The 10636-nt window shown below is 50.3% G+C and overlaps 2 protein-coding genes across 2 annotated transcripts in view; one reads left to right on the top strand and one right to left on the bottom strand.

Moving 5' to 3' along the window:
* The window catches only part of LOC138854537 (roundabout homolog 2-like), a 336616-nt gene that overhangs the window by 8618 nt on the left and 317362 nt on the right, over positions 1–10636 (bottom strand). The window lies entirely within an intron of this gene.
* LOC128684270 (uncharacterized) overlaps positions 1–10636 on the top strand; it is an 18094-nt gene that overhangs the window by 1923 nt on the left and 5535 nt on the right. Inside the window, exons 2-4 of the mRNA XM_070098160.1 lie at positions 1132–1264; positions 3319–3417; positions 8617–8715. Coding sequence (XP_069954261.1) covers positions 1132–1264; positions 3319–3417; positions 8617–8715 — 331 coding nt within the window. The remainder of the gene's footprint in view (positions 1–1131; positions 1265–3318; positions 3418–8616; positions 8716–10636) is intronic.

The following is a 10636-nucleotide window of genomic DNA, read 5'->3' as shown; positions in this document are numbered from 1 at the left end:
TGGGTTAAGCCCTGGCTTCCTCTTCCACTAGTGACATCTCACAAAACGCTGACTGCTGGGTTAAGCCCTGGCTTCCTCTCCCACTAGTGACATCTCACAAAACGCTGACAGCTGGGTTAAGCCCTGGCTTCCTCTCCCACTAGTGACATCTCACAAAACGCTGACAGCTGGGTTAAGCCCTGGCTTCCTCTCCCACTAGTGACATCTCACAAAACGCTGACAGCTGGGTTAAGCCCTGGCTTCCTCTCCCACTAGTGACATCTCACAAAACGCTGACAGCTGGGTTAAGCCCTGGCTTCCTCTCCCACTAGTGACATCTCACAAAACGCTGACAGCTGGATTCAGCCCTGGCTTCCTCTCCCACTAGTGACATCTCACAAAACGCTGACAGCTGGGTTAAGCCCTGGCTTCCTCTCCCACTAGTGACATCTCACAAAACGCTGACAGCTGGGTTAAGCCCTGGCTTCCTCTCCCACTAGTGACATCTCACAAAACGCTGACAGCTGGGTTAAGCCCTGGCTTCCTCTCCCACTAGTGACATCTCACAAAACGCTGACAGCTGGGTTAAGCCCTGGCTTCCTCTCCCACTAGTGACATCTCACAAAACGCTGACAGCTGGGTTAAGCCCTGGCTTCCTCTCCCACTAGTGACATCTCACAAAACGCTGACTGCTGGGTTAAGCCCTGGCTTCCTCTCCCACTAGTGACATCTCACAAAACGCTGACAGCTGGGTTAAGCCCTGGCTTCCTCTCCCACTAGTGACATCTCTCAAAACGCTGACAGCTGGGTTAAGCCCTGGCTTCCTCTCCCACTAGTGACATGTCACAAAAAGCTGACAGCTGGGTTCAGCCCTGGCTTCCTCTCCCACTAGTGACATGTCACAAAACGCTGACAGCTGGATTCAGCCCTGGCTTCCTCTCCCACTAGTGACATCTCACAAAACGCTGACAGCTGGGTTAAGCCCTGGCTTCCTCTCCCACTAGTGACATCTCACAGAATGCTGACAGCTGGACTGGACACGGCTTTATTACCTCCAATGTAAATATTATAATGACGAGTGAGGCAGCGTACTGTTGATGTCAGTTATATATTATATGTTATTGATATCAATGTTTTTGATGTTATTATTAGCGTGTTAATAATGGCGCTGTGGTGGTACCCACAGAATACTTCGCACTGTATCTGGCAGCGAGACGAGGTGATGTTGGTATAGTGAAAACTCTGCTCCAACATGGTGCCAACCCCAACCTTGAGACATCGTGGGGTATGTTCCTCAACCTTTTTTAGTTACCTAAAATATTCTTTAACAAGAAAGTGCTAAACCCATATGTCATTCAGTGTTGTTTATTATGTGTATTTTTAATACTGAACTGTTTTATTTTCTCGTACCCATTTGACCTCCTGTTTGGTGAGGGGTTGTATATTGCTGCCTAGTTTCATCGTGTAGGTTCATCTGATGGCAGGTCCTGTACACCCGGTGGGGAGATTAGTCTTCGTTATGACCATACTAGGTGCGCTTCCGTTCCCTCAGGATAACCGTCGCATATAGAGACCAGACTAAACACTCCTTGTATGTTGACCTGTGAACTTGTTTCCGCTTAAAGAATAAAAAAAACACAATACCATGACTGGAACAATACACATAACTAGCACATGGGAGATTGAAATTTATGACGACGTTCTGGTCCGACTTAGATCATTAACTAGTCACACACGGAGTTGTTATAAGATTGTCTTATATGTGCAGGTTGTTTGCATATTGTTTCTGTCTGGTAGGTGAGCACGTAGGGGGAACTGCAGCCTGCAGGTGAGCAAAACACTGCTTTAGTAAGATGATAGAGGTCAGAGGGAAGGTTGAGTGCTGGCCTCGCTGTAACCACTCAGGTGATCTTCCATTTCCAAGGTCTGGTGAGGCGGTGTATTCAGCTAAGGAAAAACGAACATCTGAGAGATGGCACCACTTACGTGCTGTGGCTGCCACTTAGTAATCTGTTACTGTTGTATACTTCTCAATTAGCTCTGGGGTTGTTGTTGTACACGTGTAAGCCTGCCTTTGATGAATTTGATAGTAGGTGGAATATAAACCTTGTATGCATACAATTCATAACTCTTATATACCATCTTCAACCACACAAGGACAATTTACAGATCACCTTTGTGATACTCTGCATCATTCCTCTCATCCCACAAGCAAGACAACTTTTATGTTGAGCACCACGACAAATAATTCTTCCTCTGCCTATTGTCCAAGTTGCAACTTTTGTCCGTCCTGCAAGAGGACAACAGAGGTACTGTAGCATGAGCCAAATATGTCATTTTCATACAGCATGCAGCAGATGCAAACACACATCCTGCATTCCATCAGTAGTCGTGTAAAAGTCCGGTAGTTTACTGCAGATGTGAGTGAAACGAGCCTCTGTTTGCACGAGAAAATGATTACCATTTGTAAATGTCACACAATCTGAGTGAAGGGTGGGCTCCAAGTTAGCTTTCCTTGTAGCTAAAATTCACCGTGTAGGTCAGTCCCTAGCTTGTATTCAGGTGATTAATACATCAAGCTCTGTCCTCTGCTTGGGTGTGTAAGTTTTAGCCAGAGAGAGAGAGAAAGAGAGAGAGAAAGAAAGAGTGCTCCTCTTGCTCTCTCGTTTGTTAATTTACATTATAGTATTTGCCAAAATCTCATGTACATACTCGTGTACCAATTGGTAATACACAGGTACTCAAGAAACAACCTTTGGTGTATGTTTTTGCCCTCGATTTCTTTACTGATTGCTCCTTGGCTGGTATTCTATCATTACAGCCAGGTAAAACAAGCCATGTAACAGTACCTGTCCTCGTAATAGGTACTTCAGCAATGTTGCTAAATCTGACAGCCGTGAGCTCCATACCGCTGAGTATGTAATCTTAACATTAAGAGTTCTTACTAAATCCTCAACAGTGTCGTAGCTGCCAGAATTTTGCATGACCTCTTGAATTATGCCATTCACATGCAGATTGCCCTTCCTGTGCCTTGACCCATTCATTGAGAAGAACCTTTTAAACTGTCTAGATAGTGGACCACAGTTCGAGTCCCCGCCCAGTCTTATTTTTCAGTGACAGTTGTTCATTACGACTTACCTGGAGTTTATGGATATATTACATCATTGAGAAAAAGATTAATCTTTACGGATATTAATAATAAATAAAAAAAAATCAGGATTTATCTGGGGAAGGGCAGATAGCTCTAGTTCACTGGATCAAGAGCCCTTCACCAGCAACAAAGGTACTCTCCCTTAAAGGTGTCCTGAACATTAATAGAGCTGATGTTGCCTGCCACAGGTGTGACGGCGCTGCAGGCAGCGGCGGTGTGGAGTCAGACAACCATAGCCACGTTACTGTTGTCTGCCGGGGCGCTGCCTGACACCACCAACACTCATGGTAACCCTCCATCAACACCTTCCCTTCCCCCTCCTCTCTGCTCCGTCTTTATCACTGTTAAAAGTCATCCATAATATCCCTCATTGTTTCTTATCATTCATCATCTTCCTCATTACCTGTGACACATTTCGAGAGTTGATCTCCTGGCATCGCAAGGCTCTGCAACCAGGCTCTGGTACCAGGCTCTGACATCAGGCTCTGGCATCAGGCTCTGGTACCAGGCTCTGGCACCAGACTCTGGTACTAGGCTCTGGCACCAGGCTCTGTTACCAGGCTCTGGCATCAAGCTCTGGTACCAGGCTTTGGTACCAGGCTCTGGCACCAGACTTTGGTACCAGGCTCTAGCACCAGGCTTTGAAACCAAGCTCCGGTACCAGGCTCTGGCACCAGGCTATGGTACCATGCTCTGGCACCAGGCTCTGGTACCAGGCTCTGGCATCAAGCTCTGGTACCAGGCTTTGGTACCAGGCTCTGTCACCAGGCTTTGGTACCAGGCTCTGGTACCAGGCACTGGCATCAAGCTCTGGTACCAGGCTTTGGTACCAGGCTGTCACCAGGCTTTGGTACCAGGCTCTGGCACCAGGCTTTGGTACCAAGCTCTGGTACCAGGCTCTGGCACCAGGCTCTGGTACCAGGCTCTGGCACCAGGCTCTGGTACCAGGCTCTGGCACCAGGCTCTGGTACCAGGCTCTGGCATCAAGCTCTGGTACCAGGCTTTGGTACCAGGCTCAAGCACCAGGCTTTGGTACCAGGATCTGGCACCAGGCTTTGGTACCAAGCTCTGGTACCAGGCTCTGGCACCAGGTTTTGGTACCAGGCTCTGGCACCAGGCTTTGGAACCAAGCTTTGGTACCAGGCCCTGGCACCAGGCTTTGGTACCAGGCTCTGGCACCAGGCTCTGGCATCAGGCTCTGGTACCAGACTCTGGCACCAGACTCTGGTACTAGGCTCTAGCACCAGGCTCTGGTACCAGGCTCTAGCATCAGGCTCTGGTACCAGACTCTGGCACCAGACTCTGGTACTAGGCTCTGGCAGCAGGCTTTGGTACCAGGCTCTGGCACCAGACTGTGGCACCAGGCTCTGGCACAAGGCTCTGGTACCAGGCTCTGGCATCAAGCTCTCGTACCAGGCTTTGGTACCAGGCTCTGGCACAATGCTTTGGTACCAGGCTCTGGCACCAGGCTTTGGAACCAAGCTTTGGTACCAGGCTCTGGCACCAGGCTTTGGTACCAGGCTCTGGCACCAGGCTCTGGCATCAGGCTCTGGTACCAGACTCTGGCACCAGACTCTGGTACTAGGCTCTAGCACCAGGCTCTGGTACGAGGCTCTGGCATCAGGCTCTGGTACCAGACTCTGGCACCAGACTCTGGTACTAGGCTCTGGCAGCAGGCTTTGGTACCAGGCTCTGGCACCAGGCTTTGGAACCAAGCTCCGGTACCAGGCTCTTGCACCAGGCTTTGGTACCAGGTTCTGGCACCAGGCTCTGGTACCAGGCTCTGGCATCAAGCTCTGGTACCAGGCTTTGGTACCAGGCTCTGGCACAAGGCTTTGGTACCAGGCTCTGGCACCAGGCTTTTGTAACAAGCTCTGGTACCAGGCTCTGGCACCAGGCTTTGGTACCAGGCTCTGGCACCAGGTTCTGGTACCAGGCTCTGGCATCAAGCTCTGGTACCAGGCTTTGGTACTAGGCTCTGGCTCTCTGGCACCAGGCTTTGGTACCAGGCTCTAGCACCAGGCTTTGAAACCAAGCTCCGGTACCAGGCTCTGGCACCAGGCTATGGTACCATGCTCTGGCACCAGGCTCTGGTACCAGGCTCTGGCATCAAGCTCTGGTACCAGGCTTTGGTACCAGGCTCTGTCACCAGGCTTTGGTACCAGGCTCTGGCACCAGGCTTTGGTACCAAGCTCTGGTACCAGGCTCTGGCACCAGGCTCTGGTACCAGGCTCTGGCACCAGGCTCTGGTACCAGGCTCTGGCATCAAGCTCTGGTACCAGGCTTTGGTACCAGGCTCTGGCACCAGGCTTTGGTACCAGGCTCTGGCACCAGGCTTTGGTACCAAGCTCTGGTACCAAGCTCTGGCACCAGGTTTTGGTACCAGGCTCTGGCACCAGGCTTTGATACAAGGTTCTGGTACCAGGCTCTGGCACCAGGCTCTGGTACCAGGCTCTGGCATCAAGCTCTGGTACCAGGCTTTGGTACCAGGCTCTGGCACCAGGCTTTGGGACCAGGCTCTGGTACCAGGCTCTGGCACCAGGCTTTGGTACTAGGCTCTGGTATCAGGCTCTGGCATCAGGCTCTGGTACCAGACTGTGGCACCAGGCTCTGGCACAAGGCTCTGGTACCAGGCTCTGGCATCAAGCTCTGGTACCAGGCTTTGGTACCAGGCTCTGGCACAATGCTTTGGTACCAGGCTCTGGCACCAGGCTTTGGAACCAAGCTTTGGTACCAGGCTCTGGCACCAGGCTTTGGTACCAGGCTCTGGCACCAGGCTCTGGCATCAGGCTCTGGTACCAGACTCTGGCACCAGACTCTGGTACTAGGCTCTAGCACCAGGCTCTGGTACCAGGCTCTAGCATCAGGCTCTGGTACCAGACTCTGGCACCAGACTCTGGTACTAGGCTCTGGCAGCAGGCTTTGGTACCAGGCTCTGGCACCAGGCTTTGGAACCAAGCTCCGGTACCAGGCTCTTGCACCAGGCTTTGGTACCAGGCTCTGGCATCAAGCTCTGGTACCAGGCTTTGGTACCAGGCTCTGGCACAAGGCTTTGGTACCAGGCTGTGGCACCAGGCTTTTGTAACAAGCTCTGGTACCAGGCTCTGGCACCAAGCTTTGGTACCAGGCTCTGGCACCAGGTTCTGGTACCAGGCTCTGGCATCAAGCTCTGGTACCAGGCTTTGGTACCAGGATCTGGCACCAGACTTTGGTACCAGGCTCTGGCACCAGGCTTTGGTACCAAGCTCTGGTACCAGGCTCTGGCACCAGGCTTTGGTTCCAAGCTCTGGTACCAGGCTCTGGCACCAGGCTTTGGTACCAGGCTCTGGCACCACGCTTTGATACAAGGCTCTGGTACCAGGCTCTGTCACCAGGCTCTGGTACCAGGCTCTGGCGTCAAGCTCTGGTATCAGGCTTTGGTACCAGGCTCTGGCACCAGGCTTTTGGACCAGGCTCTGGTACCAGACTCTGGCACCAGGCTTTGGTACCAGGCTCTGACACCAGGCTTTGGTATCAGGCTCTGGTATCAGGCTCTGGCACCAGGCTCTGGCACGAGGCTCTGGTACCAGACTCTGGCAAAAGGCTCTGGTACCAGTCTCTGGTATCAGGCTCTGGTACCAGGCTCTTGTAACAGGCTCTGGTACCAGGCTCTGGTAACAGGCTCTGGTACCAGGCTCCTGCACGAGGCTCTGGTACCAGGCTCTGGCGAGAGGCTCTGGTACCAGGCTCTGGCACCAGGCTCTGGTACCAGGCTCTGGCATCAGGCTCTGGTACCAGACTCTGGCACCAGGCTCTGGTACCAGGCTCTGGCATCAGGCTCTGGTACCAGGCTCTGGTACCAGGCTTTGGTACCAGGCTCTGGCACCAGACTCTGGCACCAGGCTCTGGGACCAGGCTCTGGTACCAGGCTCTGGTGCCAGACTCTGGCACCAGGCTCTGGCACCATGCTCTGCCATCAGGCTTTGGTAGCAGACTCTGGCACCAGGCTCTGGTACTAGACTTTGGCATCAGGCTCTGGTACCAGGCTCTGGTACCAGACTCTGGCATCAGGCTCTGGTATCAGGCTCTGGTACCAGGCTCTGGCATCAGACTCTGGCACCAGGCTCTGGTACCAGACTCTGGTACCAGGCTCTGGCACCAGACTCTGGCACCAGGCTCTGGTACCAGGCTCTGATACCAGGCTCTGGCACCAGGCTTTTGTACCAGGCTCTGGCACCAGGCTTTGGTACTCTGACGCCAGACTCTGGCACCAGGCTCTGGTACCAGGCTCTGGCATCAGGCTCTGGTACCAGACTGTGGCACCAGGCTCTGGCATCGGGCTCTGGTACCAGACTCTGGCACCAGGCTCTGGCATCAGGCTCTGGTACCAGACTCTGGCACCAGGCTCTGGCACCAGGCTCTGGTACAAGGCTCTAGTACCTGTCACTTGTATCATTTTTTCTTTCTTCAAGTAAGTCTTGTCATAATGACCTAGTTGCTTCCTAGAGGAAATTTCCTTGATTATAGCGATGGTTTATTGATCGAAGGAATTAGGGTTGTCCTTCCCTTGGATCCAACCTGAATATCTTCCATATGGGTAGGGGTCGTTCTAGGATCGGATTGGGGAGGGGGTAAAGGAGGTTTTGTGTGTGAGTGGCTTGGACATACAGCAAGCATGTGTGAGTGTGTTACGTAGGAGTGAATGTAGACGAATGGTTTTTGCGACTTTAACTGTTGGAGTGCAAGCAGGACAATATTTTGTGAAGGGATTCAGCGAAACCGGTTAGCCGGACTTGAGTCCTGGAGGTGGGAAGTACAACACCTGCACTCTAAAGGATATTTGCTATTTGGAGGGACATCTGAGCCGTTGTATCTACGTGCCTCTGGCGAGACAGAGGTAGTATGAATGATAGTGAAAGTTTCTTTTTTGGTCACCCGGCCTAGGTGGCAGACGGCCAGCGCCTGTACATATATATATATATATATATATATATATATATATATATATATATATATATATATATATATATATATATATATATATATATATATATATATATATATATATATATATATATATATATATATATCCCCACATGGGGTGGGGAGCAATAAATCCGTAACAGTCATGCAATGATTGGGGAATAAGGAACCTAAGAACCAGTGCCTTGGATCACGAGCCTCACTCTTGATGTTTATCTCGTTCACTCATGCTACTTCCACTGTTATCCATATTATCACAACATATATCCAGAATTTATCTAGATTCTTATCTGTGTTATCATCCAGACTATTATCATCCGGACTGTTATCCAGCTTCCGACTTTCTAGTGTTATCAATGTTATCCACCTCCCTGTTATCTAGTGTTAGCTTGTGTTATCCAGATTGCTATGTCAATTATCCTGTTATCCATTACCCTGACTTGTTATCTAGCGTTATCCAGGCTGTGTTAATCATTATCCTAGTGCTATCTTTGTTATCTTGAATTTTATCGTGTTATCCATAGGGCAGACGGCGCTGATGTCAGCAGCCTTGTACGGGGAAGGTCAGATGGTCGACGTCCTGCTGGAAGCTGGTGCGGATCCCAATCTTCAGGACGACGCTGGTAATTTTAATACATTTATGGCGAAGGGCTAAACCTGCAGGGGTTCTACAGTGCCTGGGGGATGGGAGGAGGGTTAGGGGTCAGTCGGGTTTGATCCGAGTAAGAGGAGAGTAGCTCCATTTCTTTGCATTATGAACTCTTTGTGAGGAATAAAGGATAATGAAGGGCGAAAAGGCAACTAATTAGACAATGGGGCTATGTTTCGCTCTTCCAGTCCCAATGATGTAAGGACCGGGAGGGTGTATACAAGAAATAAGCCAGGGAACGGGTGGTGTTTGAACCCATGGCGAGTGCAATTCTCTTATGACGGCAGGCACCAGCACAGACACACACACCAGCAGACACCAGCAGACACACATACAGTAGGCACACACACCAGCAGGCGCACACACTAGCAGACACACACAACAGCAGACACAAACAACGGCAGACACACACCAGCAGATACACACGAGACACGAGAGAGAGGGGTGGGTTGATTGCATTTTCTTGGACTGCAAGAAGGCCTTCGACACAGTTCCTCACAAGAGATTAGTGCAGAAACTAGAGGATCAGGCGCATATAACAGGGAGGGCACTGCAATGGATCAGAGAATACCTGACAGGGAGGCAACAACGAGTCATGGTGTGCAAAGAAAGGTATAAAATACCGACAATATGAAAGTTAAGACACATGTGCAACATCTGGATATCTTTATTGTAGTAGACGTTTCGCCATCCAGTGGCTTTATCAATACAGATTCTAGGACATAATAGGAAGACAGTAGAACTATATACAAAAGATGAGGTAATCAGTCCCTCGGCCTTGGAGTTAGTGTTCACAGCATCGTGGTGGAGGAGAGTTTGGAGAGTCTCCAGACTCTCCTCCACCACGATGCTGTGAACACTAACTCCAAGGCCGAGGGACTGATTACCTCATCTTTTGTATATAGTTCTACTGTCTTCCTATTATGTCCTAGAATCTGTATTGATAAAGCCACTGGATGGCGAAACGTCTACTACAATAAAGATATCCAGATGTTGCAAACGAGTCATGGTACGGGATGAGGTATCACAGTGGGCACCTGTGACGAGCGGGGTCCCACAGGGGTCGGTCCTAGGACCAGTGCTATTTTTGGTATATATGAATGACATGATGGAAGGGATAGACACAGAGGTGTCCCTGTTCGCAGATGAAGCGAAGTTAATGAGGAGAATTAAATCAGATGAGGATCCAGCAACTGGCTTCTTGAATTCAACCCTGCCAAGTGCAAAGTCATGAAGATCGGGGAAGGGCAAAGAAGGCCGCAGACAGTATAAACTAGGTGGCCAAAGACTGCAAGGAGAAAGATCTTGGGGCGACCATAACACCGAGCATGTCTCCGGAAGCACACATTAACCAGATAACTGCTGCAGCATATGGGCGCCTGGCAAACCTGAGAATAGCGTTCCGATACCTTAGTAAGGAATCGTTCAAGACACTGTACACCGTGTACTTCAGGCCCATACTGGAGTATGCAGCACCAGTTTGGAACCCACACCTGGGCAAACACGTCAAGAAATTAGAGAAAGGCTAGTCCCGGAGCTCAGGGGTATATCCTACGAAGAAAGGTTGAGGGAAATCGGACTGACGACATTGGAGGATAGGAGGGTCAAGGGAGACATGATAACGACATACAAAATACTGCGTGGAATAGATAAGGTAGACAGAGACAGGTTGTTCCAGAGAGGGGACACAGAAACAAGGGGTCACAATTGGAAGTTAAAGACACAAATGAGTCAGAGAGATAGTAGGAAGTATTTCTTCAGTCATAGAGTTGTAAGGCAGTGGAATAGCCTAGAAAATGACGTAGTGGAGGCAGGAACCATACACAGTTTTAAGACGAGGTTTGATAAAGCTCATGGAGCGGGGAGAGAGAGGGCCTAGTAGCAACCGGTGAAGA

Source organism: Cherax quadricarinatus, chromosome 4, assembly GCF_038502225.1.
Source record: "Cherax quadricarinatus isolate ZL_2023a chromosome 4, ASM3850222v1, whole genome shotgun sequence".
Lineage (NCBI taxonomy): Eukaryota > Metazoa > Arthropoda > Malacostraca > Decapoda > Parastacidae > Cherax > Cherax quadricarinatus.
The sequence above is the reverse complement of the archived record's forward strand: the minus strand, read 5'-3'. Positions and strand labels throughout refer to the sequence as shown.